Source organism: Hoplias malabaricus, chromosome 2 (genome assembly GCF_029633855.1).
Source record: "Hoplias malabaricus isolate fHopMal1 chromosome 2, fHopMal1.hap1, whole genome shotgun sequence".
NCBI classification, from domain to species: Eukaryota; Metazoa; Chordata; class Actinopteri; order Characiformes; family Erythrinidae; genus Hoplias; species Hoplias malabaricus.
The window spans coordinates 8,396,017-8,413,776 of NC_089801.1; the positions used below are offsets into that span (position 1 = coordinate 8,396,017).

The 17,760-nt window shown below is 39.2% G+C and overlaps 1 protein-coding gene across 1 annotated transcript; it reads right to left on the reverse strand.

Annotated features, from left to right (window-relative positions):
• Positions 1-2,645: 2,645 nt before the first annotated feature.
• Positions 2,646-16,175, reverse strand: slc12a10.1 (solute carrier family 12 member 10, tandem duplicate 1). The gene is made up of 26 exons (XM_066648845.1): positions 15,840-16,175; positions 14,036-14,107; positions 13,526-13,601; positions 13,162-13,257; positions 12,938-13,077; positions 12,006-12,113; positions 11,783-11,894; positions 11,513-11,643; positions 11,336-11,420; positions 10,640-10,797; positions 9,887-9,994; positions 9,558-9,681; positions 9,223-9,324; positions 8,213-8,368; positions 7,990-8,089; positions 7,766-7,877; positions 7,200-7,334; positions 7,000-7,106; positions 6,617-6,699; positions 6,460-6,528; positions 5,994-6,125; positions 4,616-4,727; positions 4,446-4,532; positions 3,251-3,386; positions 3,058-3,125; positions 2,646-2,805 (listed from the first exon to the last, which is right to left on the reverse strand). Exons 1-26 carry the CDS (start codon positions 16,173-16,175, stop codon positions 2,667-2,669), a joined length of 3,084 nt encoding a protein of 1,027 aa, XP_066504942.1. The 3' UTR covers positions 2,646-2,666.
• Positions 16,176-17,760: the final 1,585 nt, after the last annotated feature.

Genomic DNA, 17,760 nt, shown 5'->3' on the forward strand with positions numbered 1-17,760 from the left:
TCAGATATGTTAAGTATGTCTTAATGACAGAAAACACCCTGTTTGTGCCTGTTATTTTAAAAATTGATCCACCGCGCACAAATGGACTGGTCAAAATACAACTGCACAGATACATACAAAGCCCTAATGTACCTGCAAGCAAGAATCCACTTAATAATATTGGCCTCTAGCAGCTTTAGCTTGTGTGATGCCATGGACATGCCTGCCCTTTAACACCCCACCGAACCCACACCAAATTCCCTCTGCAAAAAATAAATAATGCAGGGGAGGTTTTATTCTGCACAGCTTTATTACTATTATTAATATTTCAAATAACTATGTAAAAGCTATTACAAGTCCCTAAAACCCTTCTAGTATCGCATCAATGAAAGTGAACTAAATAATGTATTTGTACATACAAGTAAAGCTAGGTCAAACTAATTCATATTTACAACACTGCACTGAAATCAGTGGAGAGGGGGTGATGGATCACCACCCAATACCTGTGGGATGAGCCAGAGTGAGGTTTGTGATCCAATTGCCTAGCATCAGTACTGTGGGGGTGTTGGAAAAGTGCTGGTGTTCTCCTTAAATATAATTTAAGTATCAAACTTTTGCCTTGCCATGATGTTCCAGATAAACTTCACCTTGGGCATATACTTCATGTCAATCTGATGATCTGAGACACAAAGAAAAGAGGTGGGCTTGATGTTCTGCTTCTGAAAATGGAGATCCAGGTTTATGGATACATCTAAAAAGCTTGAGATTTCCAAAAAATATTTATCGTCCCCTGTGGCTCAGAAAGACGTGTTTTGCTGTCTGCAAAAAGTTGTTGGTTCAAAGCGAGTTAAGTGTTGTTTACAGATTGTAATTTTACATCTAACAGGAAAAATTAACTTCAAAACACTCTTGTGAGCACTGATGGCCCAATGGTAGGTGCTATGTCTCCGAGGGGGGGTGGTTGTGGGTTCAGATTCCCCCAGGAATGTTTAAATGTGGGCACAGGTGGTGTGGAGGGCACATGGGATGAGGGCCTAGAGAGTGAATCTTATGAGTATTGAGGGGGGCATTTGAAAACAGGCTGGTGTTTTCATTAAATGCAAATTAATAGCCATCATTTTTCCTTAGTTGAAGCCTAGAGTCACACAAGCACTTTGACTTATTTGCTTAAGTCAGAAAATGACATATAACAACATTTCTGTACTGATCTAAGAACTGCAAAACCTGAAAACAAATTTCCAAAAAGAAAGAATGGACAGGTGCCCCTATGGATCAGAAATACGTACTTGGCTCTGAGTTCAAGAAGTTGTTGGTTTGAATTTAGTTAAGGTCTATGTTTTTTTTAAGTTGAAATTTAAAATCTAAAAGACAAAAGTCCAAAAAAAGTAACAGTAGTGATCTCTAGTAGCTCATCTTTGATGCTATGCCTCTAAGCTTGGAAGGTTGTGGGGTTAAATCCCCCCAGAGGTGATTGTGGGTGCTAGTGGTGTAGAGCACTCCTTAGGAAGGTTGTTAGTTCACAGGGTGGTGCCAGAGATGAGGGCATTAGTGGCGTACAGTAAATCTGGGGTAAGAGGGTGGTTTCTGAGATGAAAGGGGTAGGGAGCTTGATAAATAACTGATGCTATATGTAAATTAAAGGTCATACTTCTCACCGTTTTCCAATCTCTAGTTTCACAATGTCTTCCACCACTGAGACCACGGCAGATTTGAACCAGCCACCTCTTGGGTGGAAGGCAAGGGCTTTTCAAGTAAGGTTTCATGTGAGTTCTGGTGGCTCAGTGGTAGATGCAATGCTTCCAAGGTTAGAGGTTGTGGGTTCAAGCCCTTGCAGAGGTGAGGTAAGGGTGAGAAAGACAGGAAAGTAGTGGGGTAGCTGAGATGAGAAAAGAGGCAGAGAACAGTTGAAGAAGAGAACGGAGTGGGATCAGAAGAAGTAGTAGTAGTGGTATTATTATTAATTAGTTGTTAAAAGCTACAGGTGCTGTTTTACTGCTTCTTCTCATCTCCTCCTCCTCTTTCCTCCTCTCCCACTCTCTGCTCCCTCACTTTCCTCTTCAACTCAACTCAACCCAACTATAAGGCCATCCACCATTAAGACCAGGCCAGATTTGATCCAGAAACCTCCCAGTTTTGGAGGCAAGTCTCCCGCAAAGCCACCAGGATTCACAAAGATTTGATGGAAGCCAAGCCATTTCAACTAAACTCCACCCTGGGCACAAAACTTCACATTATTCTGACGGTCTAAAACACCGATAAAAGGAATTCACCAATGCAATCCTCATCATTTGCCCCATCCCCAAATGTAGATGTAAGAACTTTTTAGAAATCTGGTTGTTCAGTGCAAGATGCTGAAAAATGAGTTCTTATCACTGCTAGGTTGGACTTATCAGAATTTCCAGAAATATCTCAGTCTATCCCGGACTGTTGAATTTAGTTCATACACAATTCTGTAGGATATTAATACAACAGTCGTTTATTACAACCATATTTATTTACATTTTTAGTTAAAAAGTAATCAGTAGTGTTTTATTCCAATACCAATATAATATCTACAGGTTACAGGACACTTTCAGCTGCTCACAACAATATTTCAGATGGAGTAAAACAAGCAATATATGTAGTAAAATGTTTCTTTTTTTCATTAATTACTTAAGTGCTGCTTGATTGTGGATGAGTTGTTTCTTTCATTGACAGTAGAAGGTGAGAACATTTTGCTGGTTTCCTCTTATCAGCAGGACAGGGCAGTGCAGACCACAGCTCAGAGTGTCCAGCCAAGCCATGTACAGAGAGCTCGGGCAGTCACTCTGAGGGACAGGTAACGAACTGTTTCACACACAAACACACACACACACACACACAAAATGAATATACGTGGCTACAGATCCATACAAATGCACTTGTGTATCTTGTTTTAAAACCCATGAGAAATATCTGAAGAGAATATAATTACAATAATCATCCCTGAGGAATTTTAAACAATATTAAAATCTACACAGATTCAATTTGAGCCCGACACTGAAGCAGATCTGTTTGGAATTCATCAGTTAATGATTATGGACTGGGATCAGTACTCACACTAAGACCAGGGCAGCATGCTTGGAATTCCTTCTGATGATCTCATTCAGCCTCACCTTTCTCTCTGACTGTAATAATCACAGTGGGGTCAAGAATAAAATGAGGAAAAATGAATTCATAACCACACTGGTACAGATACATGTGTCCTGCATTGTGCTCTTTTACACATGTGAACCACTCACAACTCACACACCTTCAGTCTGAACGCATCCATCTGCTTGTCTAAAATTCTCCAGGGTCCCTCTGTCCTTTGATGCTGCTCTGACCCCTCCACCTGCTGTCCCTCTCGGAGTCTGAAGGAGGCGATAGAGTCCTCGAAGCGCTTCAAGCTTATAAAAAAGAAGAAGAAATGTTTACTTGCACTGTGGCCTGAACCAAATCTTAACAAGTGCTACATATTTTTAAACATGATTATATTACACAGCAGTCCAATGAGTGCTATTGCTGTTATCAGGTTTAAAACAAACCCCTTCTGATCTCACAGAAGGGAAGAGCTTTTAAAAAACAAGTGCTCTGGCCTGAGGACTTAAGTGAATACTAAGAATATATAATATCAGTATTAAATGATAGTGAAAGCTTTTCCAATGGTTGTATGACATATTTGCACAAAGTTCTAAACTCTGTGTTGGTTAACGATTTTAAGCCAGAAATTCATTCATTCATTATCTGTAACCCTTATTCAGTTCGGTGGGTCCAGAGCCTACCTGGAATCATTGGGCGCAAGGCAGGAATACACCCTGGAGGAGGCGCCAACACACACACCTATGGACATTTTGTGAGTCGCCAATCCACCTACCAACGTGTTTATGGACCGTGCGAGGAAACCAGAGCACCTGGAGGAAACCCACGCAGACACAGGGAGAACACACCACACTCCTCACAGACAGTCACCCGGAGGAAACCCACGCAGACACAGAGAGAACACACCACACTCCTCACAGACAGTCACCCGGAGGAAACCCACGCAGACACAGGGAGAACACACCACACTCCTCACAGACAGTCACCCGGAGGAAACCCACGCGGACACAGGGAGAACACACCAACTCCTCACAGACAGTCACCCGGAGGAAACCCACGCAGACACGGGGAGAACACACCAAACTCTTCACAGACAGTCACCCGGAGGAAACCCAGGCAGACACAGGGAGAACACACCAAACTCCTCACAAACAGTCACCCGGAGGAAACCCACACAGACACAGGGAGAACACACCACACTCCTCACAGACAGTCACCCGGAGCGGGAATTGAACCCACAACCTCCAGGTCCTTGGAGCTGTGTGACTGCGACACTACCTGCTGCACCACCGTGCCGCTTTTAAGCCCAAAATGTCCCAGAATAATGCCTTAAGTTTTACTTCAGGTTTTGAAGCTGGATTTCTCACTTTTTGGGAAAAGGTGGCCGTTCACTGTCTGTCATCACTATGACTTCACGGACATCCAGTCGAAACCTTCTCAGTAAAACCATCATCCTGAGGACAGAGGAGGTATTAGTGGTCATGATATAAATAACCTGTTCCTTTCAAGCTAAAATAACGTTTAAATGTAACTTTACTCTTTGCGTTCCTCCTCCATGGTCTGCTGATGCCCAATGACAAAGACACGAACTTTACTCTTCCTCCAGCGCTTTCTCCTGGTCAAAAGATATGGGACCAACAGGGTCAGACCTAAGAGAATGAATAAGAAGGGCAGAGGATATTGTCATTTATGGAATTGGTTAGGCACTGTCAACTGGAGTAACTAACAGATTAAACAAGCTACAGCAGTGTTAGGAGTCTGAGGAGGATTACATAACCACCCTTACTGGTATAGCATTGGCTTTCTGCCAGAGCTGGGAATCACAGTCTGTGTGGAGGTCATCAGTGTTATCTACAACAAACCCTGGGATATGACCCTTGGATGAGTCACAAGCCAAAAAAAAATGGGTCGCAGAGTAAAATAATTTTAATTAAATAATAGAATTTTAACAAGCACATAAACACAAAATGGCCCCCTCCAGTGTGTGTTCCTGCTTTGCGCCCAGTGATTGCGGGTAGGCTCCGGACACACCCTCACCCTGAATTGGAGAAGTGATTACAGATAATCAACGAATGAATAAACACAAAATGAACATGTACACCAACGCCCCCTTGTGCAGCTGTTCCAACTTTAGGGTGAATCTTATTTTTACCCCTACCCCTTTCGAGTGTAACCAAGTGTTACACGGTATAGCAGTTAAAACCTTCCCCTACCAAACAGGAGGACTCTTCAAGAGCCGGATCCATCTGAACACAAATAGAAAGAGCAGTGCTTCATTCCCAGGCTACTAGAGGTGCCCTTAAGGTACAGTAGCTGTGCACTAGTCTGCTGCAGTGAGGACTTCAGGTAAATTTAAGGCATCGTAAGCCTTCAGAAGTATTCAACAATCATGTATTAGCCCCCTATCCTAAATCTTCTCTGATCTGAAATAGAATTCATCTACTTACTCAGCAGCTTTTTCTTGAACCTTCCAGTTCCACCCTAGATGTTGCAGTACCGTCAGGCGCGAGGCACTGGTGATTGATTCACCATTTAAGGTGGAACTGTAATTTTACTAGCTAGCTACCAAGATATCAGCTTACTAGTGATGTTTTATACTTGTTCTGAAGAAAATTGTTATAATTAAAACTAGATTAAATTAAGACAATACCATTGATACGATTGTTTTAAAGAAAAAAATACTGACATTTGTGGGTTTATTTCCCAACAAGAGCTTTCAGAGGAATGGGATTCACCCTAATTCTGAATGTTGTTAATATTGGTGTCCAGAAACAAATAGGCCAAATATCAGTTATATTTTCTTTATAATGTAATAAACTTTCAGAGTTTGGGTTGCCACTACTGATTGTACCCTTCAGTACAAATAGCATCTTTTGAGATCGAAATACAAGCTTTATTTAGAAATCATATCTTACCTCCATCATCAGATATCCAGTAAATATCTATTGTCTTCTTCCCTTGTTTGTTCTGAAAAACTGTTCGAATCTCATCATTAATAATGTGGTTTGTGTTTACATCATCCCCTTCATCATCATCATCACCATCATCTGGAACAGAGGACAGGAAGAAGCAGAAAAATAAGATCATCCAGCCCATGGAATCAAGATATATTCTGTTGATGGTGTTACAGTAATAGATTGTAGAAATTATTTATATATATATATATATATATATATATATATATATATATAGATAGTAGAAAAAAATTCATTCATTCATTCATTATCTGTAAGAAATTCTCTAGAGTTCATGTGTAAAAGAGGCATTAGTAAAAAAAAAAGAAAATACAGGGTGCACTCAGCAATAGTGGATACGTATAGTTTATAATGTTTGCAACAGCAAAAATAGTAATAATGCAGTATTAAGGAAGTGTTTCTTTACCTGATTCCCCCTCTGAATTCACGCTGTGGTCGGCCTCAATTGCCTCATCTGTTTCAAATGCCTGGTTTGCTATCAGAAGAACACAACAATCATTAGTCAAACAGCTCCTACCCATCTCACCAAACCAAAGGTTTGAATATATTCCACATGTACACACTTTCACACTGCAACTCTTCTGTAATGTCAAGTCCATCCATCATCCTGAGAATACACATTCCATAGTTTGAGTCAAAAGTATCACTAAGAAAGAAAATGAAAGACAAAACCAGTTGAATAAAGTTATGTTAAAATTACAAGAATGATTTAAAAGTGCCTTTTTAAACTGAAGCTCCTTTAAATACTTATAAGTGTTCATTTATAATTGTTCAATACATCCCACTCTATGAATGAATGAATGTCAAAGATTGAAAGACAAGACCCATTCAGATGTGAATTCACATTTCTGCATAACTGATTTTACACTGTTCTTAATAGGGCTATTGATAAGAAGCTAAGGTTTTTATGATTAAAAACAAATCTCAATACTTTATGGCTACTCACTGTATGGTGCTAACATAGTCCTCCATGCTGCTGGGGGAGCACTCCTTCCAGTTAGTCTTGAACCCAATGACCAATGTATTTGGCTTCATCTTTCCAAGACCAGAAGCCTTTTGAGGGATTAAAAGAGTGAGAGTTGCAAATATGATCAGATTAAATTCAAATGTATGGGCCCAACATAAACAAACAATGAGAGTATTTACCTGCATGAGATGGCTAGCTCCCTCTCTCAGACTGTCTCCTTTGAAAGGAGTGTAGAATGAGCGAACCTTCCTGCAGTTCAGCCATTTTACCAGTTTGTCTGTGTTTCTTTGGGATATGCCAGACTTATCATCGTCCTGAAACAGGAGAAAAATTGACCTTGATCAACCCATTTTATAAAGAGATTTGTTTAGATTAATAACCTATTAATAACATTAGAATTATGTTGAATGAGCAGGTGCCCTCAAACACTCAAAAACTACTGTATGTATTGAATTCAATATTAATGTGCTGGATTACTAACACACTTGGCTGTTCATAGATAAAGACATTGACCATCATATTGACTAGTAACAGCAGCCAACTGTTAAATTACATCACAGCCTGGCAGAAAAACATTAGTAGGACATTGGTTTATTTGGTAATTTTTTAATGTCATCATCATTTTGTAAAAATCAGCCTCAAATATCCTTATGAGGCCATGTGTTACTGTGATTTATGTGCCCAAAAACTACTGTCTTGAGTTTATTCCGGTTTCTTTGAAACAGGCGGATGTAGAGTCTCTTACCATGAGAATGTCTCCACAGATCATCAGACTGACGTTCTTGGTGAAAGAGCCCACAAAGTCCACTAGAGCTGGACGCAAATTAGGAGGCCCAGTCAGAACCAGACATTGTGGCCTGCAACAAAGGAAAAAAAGGTAAATGCAAACCAGACAGACACGCAAACAGGGTGAACATCTACAAATCATTTCACCAGAAAAAAGTCAAATGAACGTATTAATTATGTTACCTGAAGTTTTTGACATGGTCTTCTACATTTGCCAGAGACACTGAATAGGACAGAGCAATATTGTAGGTACCGGCTTGGACGGATGACCCCCAGTTGACCTCTAAAATAAAATAAATAAATACATTTAAAAAGCCGTTTGATCATAATTTTTGACGTACTTGAAATCTCCATTGATCTAAATTCAATTCAAACAGGTAACAATGGTAAGATATGAGTCCCTTACCTGGTTTCTTGTATGTTACATAGCCAAAAAGAAAGAGGATGATGCCAAACGTGATGAGAGCTGCCCACCAGGTAAGCAGGAACATCAGCACCACAGAGATGACGGCTCCAAACAGAGCAGTCCAACGACTGTAGTATTTGAATGATGGCCTCCAACCTACAGTGTAGTAATGGAAAATATCATTTTGTGACAAACTGCCTAAAGGCATTGACCCATATAAGGCACAAAGGACAAGTCTGCCTCTTTGCTTTCTCTTTTTTATGTGGACAGAGGTGTGTAGTATTTAGTTAAGTTTACTCAAGTAAATGTACCTAGTAAAACATTGAGAGCACTGCAGTTTTAATAGAGATTGATCAATATTGAGGTATGGTATTGCACTTATTTTTATTTTGTATTTCACTCTTTGGGTTTCAGCAATGATTCCTGTATTTTGTGGCATGTTCTCTAATTGGAATTTGAACTCTCATATTTCAACTAGTGAGGATGTATTTTTTTGACCAAGATGACTCAACACTTGCTCTGTATAGGAGCATTTGCTAAATACCATTAATGTGAATGTAAGTGTGTATGATTTGTACTTTCCTGAGAAAGTGCATTCTCCTTGTTCAGTTTTATCCATTCATGTTAGTCACAAATTCCTTTTTTTTTTTTTTGCGATTACTGTAGTTCTGTTTTGTCGGTGTGATGTTTTTTGACTGATCACACACATTGAAGTAAGGGCAGTAAAATTAGATTTCAGATGAAGAAAAGCCAAAACATTTCCAGTACTGAAAGATGCTAGTGGCACAAAGAATTTCCACTGTAGTTCTGGTAGTTTTTGGAGCTAGTGCTTTTCTACTTCTGCTCAAGCTATGGATTTCAGCAAAACTTACTTCTAATAATCTCTGTAAGGCAATAACCTTAATATTCATTTTACACACATTGAAGACATATTACGAATGGTTAGAAAGATATTACTCTAAGTGTACTATACAATGAGAGGACTCCTACCCATGGTAGGGTCTGCTCACCTGGGGAGTTGGCAATGGAGGCATGGAAGCAGCTGAAGTTGATGAGAGCGTAGGAACAAAGAAAGAAATTAGAGATCAGAGGCGCGATGACATTCAGCTCGGCTGAAAAAAACAAGAGAATTGCACAGGGATGAATCTTAGAGCCATGTTTTTTATTGTTAAAGTTCAAAGTACATAGGACAATCAAAAATCTTTTGCCGGAGCATAGATAAGGTTGCCAAATAAACCGTAATATTAAAATAAACATCCAGCAAAGTTTGTATTACTTATCAGAGTCAAACTATGTTTCTAAAAGTATGTAGACACATTTGTAAAAAAAGAACTTGAAAACTCACCAATCAGAATAAATGCCAGCGCAATAAAGTAAGTCAAGATGTAGGCACGCAGTGGCTCATCGTTTTTTCCATAACCCTTTGCAAAGAAGTCTATGTAGGGATATATGTTGTCCCTGCAGAGACACTGAGGAAACCCAAAACAACAGAGATTTCAAAATCTCTATCTAAAGAATGTGCAGCGTCATTTGGTTAATCACAGAACCAGTTCATTCCAAACATAGACTAGAAAGAATTTCCAGTAGTGTTTACCTACTGGAAAAGTTTAGGCTTCATTCAATTCCATGATGCTGTCCCTATATCTAGTGCTGCTTACTGGCAGTACATCTTACCTGGAAGACTTTGGGTGCAGATACCAGGAAAGCAAGTGCTGAGGAAAGGCTGGCTGCAAACACACCAGCAGTGATTAGAGGCCCGAAGCCTGAGATCAAACTCAGCACCTTAAAAAACAAATACAAATCTTATACCAAAAAACTGTTAGGTTTCAACACATCTATTTATGTTTTCGCTGTATTGGAAAACATTAAAAGCATGATGAAATCAGTTATTCCAGCTGATGGTGCTCTCTTTCTCTCTCTCCCACTTACAAGGTGTACACTGGTATGTTCACATAGTGTTCCCAGCTTGTGTCTTATTTGCAGTATCTTTTGCATAGCCTTATAATTTCATTCTCTAAATCGGTACTTAAATAAGCTGACCCTGGTAAAACCTGTTTGGGTTAACTAACCAGACAAATATTCTACTGAATATGCTAAAAAATTAAAATGCCCCCAGATCCTTAAAAATCACTCTCTTGAATATTAATCATTTTCAAACTACTATAATTTAGTTTTACTTTGCTTTTTATCTTATTTGCCTTAAGTTATATTGCCTTAAGAATTTCATCTTCTCATTTCATGTATTACTTCGGGTTACATTGTAAATGAGGGACAACCTGAGTGTACTCCAATTTGAAATAAAGTTGAAAGAATAGAATGATTTTAACATCACCTTGCTAATTAACAGAATTTAGAAATAAATGAGAATTGTATCTCATAAGTGATGCTCAGACGTACACAATGATGGCAGCTAACAAAACGCCATACCTGGAAGCTGTTGGACATGCCGAAGGAGCAGGTATGGCTTTGCTCACAGTGGGTGAAGTTCCAGCCTAGCTTGCAACCTAAACCCTCGCAGGGCCCGGAAAAATTCAACGGCAAGCTATCATTCAGGTTTCCAGAGGCATCACGCACCACACACGCTCCTGAAATCATGGACATGAGTCAGATAGCAAGAGAGGAATAATGTGAAAAAAAAGACACTGAAGCAGCAGTTGGAATATGCGCTTAGAAGTCAAAACATAATGACCGCGTTTCTAATATGCCGGTTGGTGGAGGGAGTGCTATGCTCTGGGCAGTTTGGCCAGCAAACCCCTGTGTCAATAAAATTCATGTGGAGATAAGTTTGACTAATGCCACCTTTCAGGTTAAAGGTATTCCTTGATGGCACTGGCCTCTTGCAGCACACACACATATATATTTTTAATGCGTTGTTTCCAAATTCCCTAAATATCTGTGTCTTCAAACGGTTGTACTGAAACTACAAAATCTGATGACTGTCTATCTTATGACCTGCTGAACTGTGTCTTGTAGGATGTTTAAGTGCCACCTAATACAAGACACCTTCAGACTCCATGGAGGCATACGGTAAACCAGCAGTCTATTTGGTGTTGCTGTTTTGGCTGATAGTATATAAGCCAAGAGATCTCTTGGATGGAAATGTACTATTCTTTGGGAACTCACCTGCAGTTACAGAAATCGCTAAATAGCTTATTGTGGTCCAGAAGATGGCCATGAGTGTTCCTTTTGGGATGGCAATCTCTGGATCCTTATGAAAAAGCACAAAACCCAACAGTCAGTGTATATTGGCCACAGACTTTCGTTAAGCTCCAGAGGTGCAATATATGTCTGTAGAGTTACCTTCAGGTCACCAGAGATATTGGCACCTGCCAGGATGCCGATAGCAGAAGGAAAGAATATGGCAAACATCTGGAAGAAATCGCCTTGTGAGCCTCTCCAGTCAGGAAAGAGATTCTCCACAAAAATCTCAGCTGATAAGGACAGTATCTCAGTTTGAGAAGAATTCAGAGCATCAACAAGCAAAGTTCTCACACAACAACAAGAAATTGCACTTTCAAATATACAATGTAAATTATAGGGCTTTCAAATGTTACAAATAAGTAAGAATACCTCTGTAATTGAAGAAACCCATTGCCTGCTTCTCTGGAGTGGCTGGAATAACAGTGCCCACAAAATAGTTTATGAACGTCACCATCAGAACAAGGAAGAACAGGATTTGGGTCTGGGAATGAGAGGGAGACCCTCCTGTTAGCTCAAAGCTAAAGGCATGGAAGATAAACTGGTACAAATAGAAATTGAAAAAAAAGCATATATTTTCATCTGCAGCACTTACCTTTGACTCCCATTCCATTCCAGCCAATGAAATGAGCAGAAGCAAAGTCACTGTGATGGTACCTATAATACGTACGTCATTGATTTCATCCACCATTACAGCATTATACTCCTGTTTTATAAAAAGAGGAAGCAGATATTACTGCATTACACTGTGTAAAAACAGCACAAAACACAGTCATAACAAAAGATGCAAATGCAAAAATTAGACTTAAGATCACAAACAAACAAACAAATAAATAAAAGCTGTTCAGGTTGTGCAGACAGTTCTTTTTTGTAGTGGGGATGTTAAGTAAAAGGTATTAATAAACATAGCACAAAAAGTAAGGACATTTGTGTTTGTAGATTATTTCTTTGTTATAACAATGCTTCTTGGCAATGAATCTTATATCGTTGGAAAGCCTGTTATTTTCCCTTTTAAATGGTGCCCCATTTGTAAGGAACATGCATTTGCTTGGATGAGCAGTAGAGCTGAGTATGTGGGTTACGCCCATGAAAAAATTGTCAAATCCTCTCTGCCAAAGCCAAACAGCTTATTCTGCCATTGACTCGTTTGGTGTTCGGTGGACTGGATGATTTAAAAGGGAAATGAACAGGCTTCCAGCGATATAAGATTTATTGCCAAGAAGCATTGTTACAACAAAGAAATAATCTACCAAACAAAAATTTCCTTACTTTTTGTGCTATGTTTATAATGTTTTTAAATGCTAGGTCAGTAATTACAGAGCAAAAAAATATTTGATTCCTCACAATATTCAACAATTCCATCTTTTAGCAATAGAACAGAACAAAATTCCCTCAGTAGCCTGAAGTTATGCTTGCACCTTTATAAATATAGAGAACAACGGCTCTACATCATTCTACATTTAAACTGCCAAAATACATGGCCATTATTACAATATATGTGATATCACTTTACACAGTTTTACTTACAATGAGGAGATCTCGGACTGTCTCTGAAAAACCCACAGTGTTGAGGGCACAACCAAGGGCGTTGGCAAAGGAGAACACCACTCCAATGGGACCCCCCATTTCAGGACCCAAAGTGCGTGAAATCATAAAGTAGGCACCACCTTAAGGACGAAAATATTTACAATAAAAAATCACAAGAAACCAATCCAAAGGGTGGAAATATTCATGTGTCATTTGTCACTCACCTGATGAGACTCTCCCATTGGTGGATATGGCAGACACAGATAATGACGTAACTGATGTCACCAGGATGGACATGAAGATGATAACCCACGTGAGAACTGCGTGAAAATGGAAGAGGTTTGAATTCTCAGGGATGGAGAATTTTTTACTCTTTTAAACAATAAGCAAACGTAACAGGTAGGACCTGTTTATTAACTAGTAGCCCTTTTAAATCCTGGGACCTACATAAAGTCCTCAGTATTTTGTGTGTGAGTACGTATCTGTATGTTTTCTCCCAGTTTTTGAGTGCTAGAACTATTCATCTAGATTTACATCTTATCTAAACCCTGTGTTCTAGCAGGGTCGTACTGTAGGGATTTTACTCACTGATGCCTGCTTGAGATGTAATCCAGGACAATCTCAGGAAAAGAATAACTCCCCAGATATTCAGCATACAGCGAATCTGAAAACAGTTGGACATGTTTAAAAACCCAGTAATCAAGTGTGCAGACACATACATAATGTTCTATAGTTAGTAGGTACCCTTTTTGGACACATATCCTATACAATATCTACAGAAAGGCAGGTAATGAAATGAGAGCAGCTGCACATGAGCTTTGGATTGAGGGGCATAGACCTCCCAGGCATTCTCTGAAGCAATGAAACACGTTTAGTACCTCTGACATTTGTGATTCAAAACATATCGGTATCTGATCCCACTAATATTCTTGCAGCTGAAGGCAATCAAATCCTTAGAGAAATGTTGCTACAGCTAATGCAATGCCTTCCCAGAAGAAAAGCTGGTATCCCGGCAAATGGGACCAAATTATCCTTCGTTTCAAAAGAAATGATCAATGAGCAGCTGTACAAAAAAAAAAGTCATAAGGTTACCCTTACCATAACGCCTGTGACCCAGCCAAAACGGACTGGCTGAACTGGTTTTCCCTCTGGACTGTTCTCCTCCCCTTGCTCTGGGATGGCTGAAAGGCTTCCAGTTCCTGAGTCACCCATATTGCTGCTTGATTCACCATCCTGAAACACACAGAGACGCATTCATAGATACATCAAATTTATTAAGATCTTTAGGATATTGCCATTTACAACCAAACACTTTGAGAAATGTTCAAAAACATCCTATATATGAAATGCAATCATGTTTGAGCATCCGGGAAAGGTCTTACTCCATATAACCCTAATCCATGTAATCCCACTTTGCCCAAAATGTGTCTATTATGGGGGACACAGATTATGCAGTAACTAAAGTAATCAGGACCGACTTGAAATCTATAACCCAGTTGAGGACTACATGAGTAATGGAAATTAAATTTCAGCCTTAGGGCAGGTAGTGTCGCAGTCACACAGCTCCAGGGGCCTGGAGTTTGTGAGTTCGATTCCTCATCCGGGTGACTGTCTGTGAGGAGTTGGTGTGTTCTCCCTGTGTCCGCGTGGGTTTCCTCCGAATGTGTGAGTGTGTGTGTGTGTGTTGCCCTGTGAAGGACTGGCGCCCCCTCCAGGGTGTATCCCCGCCTTGCGCCCAATGATTCCAGGTCAGCTCTGGACCCACCGTGACCCTGAACTGGATAAGCGCTTACAGATAGTGAATGAATTTCAAATAATTTCAGCAGTGCAATTTTACGTTCCCGGTACTTTCACATAGTATAAAGTCTGTGCATGTTTTTCACCCAGTTTCTGAACACTACTTATGTTCATGTGGATACATATTTTATCTGAATAAATGCATTGCACAGTTGAGATGTACTAATCTTACTCACTGATTCCTGCTTCAGATGTACAATAAACTTTGCCCAAAATGTGTCAAGAGGTTTAAATCAATAATAAATCAAGTGGTTTAGTGGTCCCCACATAGGCTACTTTGTGAGTAAACACTATTTTGTCCCTGCGTTCCTGAATACAAACAAGAAAGAAATGCTGCTATCGCCCTGATCTTCAGCTTGAACTGGACTGACACATGAAAATATGTGATATAGTGGTCTGATGGGTAAGCCTTTTAGACTGTTTAAACGGTCTGTGCCACGAGTCAAAAATAATGAGACCGTCCACACCATAAGCAAGTGTAAATTTCAAAAACCAGTGCTTTATGAAAAGCGCTGTGTTAGTGACTATGGAATGTGTAGCCTGTATATCTTTGAAGGCAACATTAATGCTGAAAGATATAGAAACATGTTTGTGTAACGTATGCTGTCTTAATGATAATGGATCTCCATTTCAATACGTTAAAGCCAAGCCATATCCTACAACACCATGACTGCGTAATCAGAGAATGTGAGTGTTAGACTGGCCTTCCAGGAGTCCAGACTGGTCTCTTATTAAGAATATGTGGCAAATTATGTGAGAGATACAAGAAAGAAAGCCACATACAGCTAACAGGAGAATGGCAAAACAAATGCTTTCAAATATGGATCAGTTCAGTCTCCAAATGAGGGAATGCTTTTCCCATTAAGTCCCGTTAAAAGGAAAGGTAAACATCAGTAAACATGCTTCTGTAACACCTTTTTTGAAACGTGATGTGGACACATTGTGGCCATGGTGTTATATGTGCCATGTTTTCATTTAATACACATCAGCCAGATGTTAGTAATTATTTTTCAGTTCTTTAAAAGCATTTCACACACTGCCCTAACATTTGAGGTTTGTACACTGGAAAGAATAAGAAAAGGTAGTGGATTTAAAGTGCACTTACCTCATAAGCTTTGCGGAGAGCTTCCAGAGAAGGCCTGCTACGCCGCAAACGTCCCGTGGCTGTGGCATTCGAGTAGAACTCCAGATGAGGCACTGCATCCATGGTGCTGTAAATGGACGGTCGTCTGCCGTCCTGCTTGGAAATTCGGTGGTTAGACTGCTCTTCCACATTGATACTGACTTCACCAATGGTGCTGCCAGCCTGAACATTTCTAACAGTGTCCTGATCCCCCTGACTTGAGGAGTACCGTGGAGGTGCCTCTTCGCTGAAAGAAAAGCGGCCTTGAGGCAAGCCGTCCAAATCAGACATTCTGTGTCTGGAGAAGCGGTGCCCCATTGATGCAATTCTAGCCTTGATGACACCTCTGAGTTCTTGGAAGGGAAACCATAAACGTTTTATGACATGGCAGTACATTACACTCACTGGACAATCCATAACAGTATGTTCACTCAGTGAAAGGATCGCTTCAGAATCATTCATTCATCTTCTGTAACTGCTATCTGGATTATTTTTGGGCAAGGCAGGAACACACATTGAATATTTGCACACAACACACTCCTCACAGACAGGACCCCAGGCTACAGGAGCTTTGTGGCAGCGACACCATATCAACCCAAGTAAAAACTAATTATTATTAATTATAAAAATACTAATTGCTGATTTGCCTTGTGCCCAATAAGTCTGGATATGCTCCGGACCCTATTTATTAATGAATAAATTATATAATGACAGATAATGAATGAATGAATGAATGAATAATTGCTAATTTTTTTGTTTATAACAAAAATTTTTTGATTGCATTTTAGGCTAATTATATCATGTAGTCCTCATTTCATTTTTTTATATTGAATTTGAAATATATATATAGTTGAATTATTTTCACCTGAAATATTACACAGATTTAAAATGATCTATAGTTTGCAAAGTCCCCTACATTCAAAAAAAGGCCAGTTTCATCACAACCTCATCCACAAACCTTGTACAAACATGTCTTTTTTTCACTTCAAGTGTGTACATTATTACTCTGATATGTGTCAAGGTGCAAATGCATCTTTCATCCATTAGGCAACAGACTATGTGAGATCCATTAGTACATTTATTTTCCTTAGCTGATAAGACCCTCTGTTCGTTTTACACAGTACATTTACACAGCAAGTTAAAGCAGATAAGTAATGCCATTTGAATAAGCATCTGGCTATTTATAACTGGAAAAGTGAGAGAAAAGAAGTCAATAAAGCAAACGCTCAAAAATGAGACTGCTGCACTTTGACTTACAGATTCAAACACATTTGACCAAAGGGTTCATTTTTATCCTCACTGAATGCACAGTCTTTAATGGCACTGTTTAATGGCACTTAAGGGATTTAAATTGCTTCTAGAAACCATTTGTCAATTACAAGTAGTTTTAATGTAATGTAGTTTATATATGTATATATTATATATATATATATATATATATATATATATATATATATTTATATTTACCTGCTTCGGGTTCAGTGAACATTGACGTTTCCAAAATATATTCAATAAATAGAAAGAAAAATATATAAAATCAGGCATTTAAATATATACAACAACTTCCAATTTATAAGAAATAATGTTACATACTGTTTTAAATAAACCATCCAAACTTACCTTAGTGTAATTGAGCTATAGCTGATGAGAATATTGATTCTTCTGAAATATATTAAAATGGCCTAGTTTTTCTTTTCAAAAAGATTCCATTTCGCTCAAAATCTCTTGCGTTCTCCAAATCTGTGTCTTGTAGCTTATCTTCACAAGTGTCTACATTTATATCATAACTTCACCCCTCCCCTATACATGGGCGTGGGCACTCCAACATTGTCAGGTTTTCTCTTCATTGCAAAAGAGGATACAATCCCTACTTGTCATCATTATATGCCTTTTATACACATTC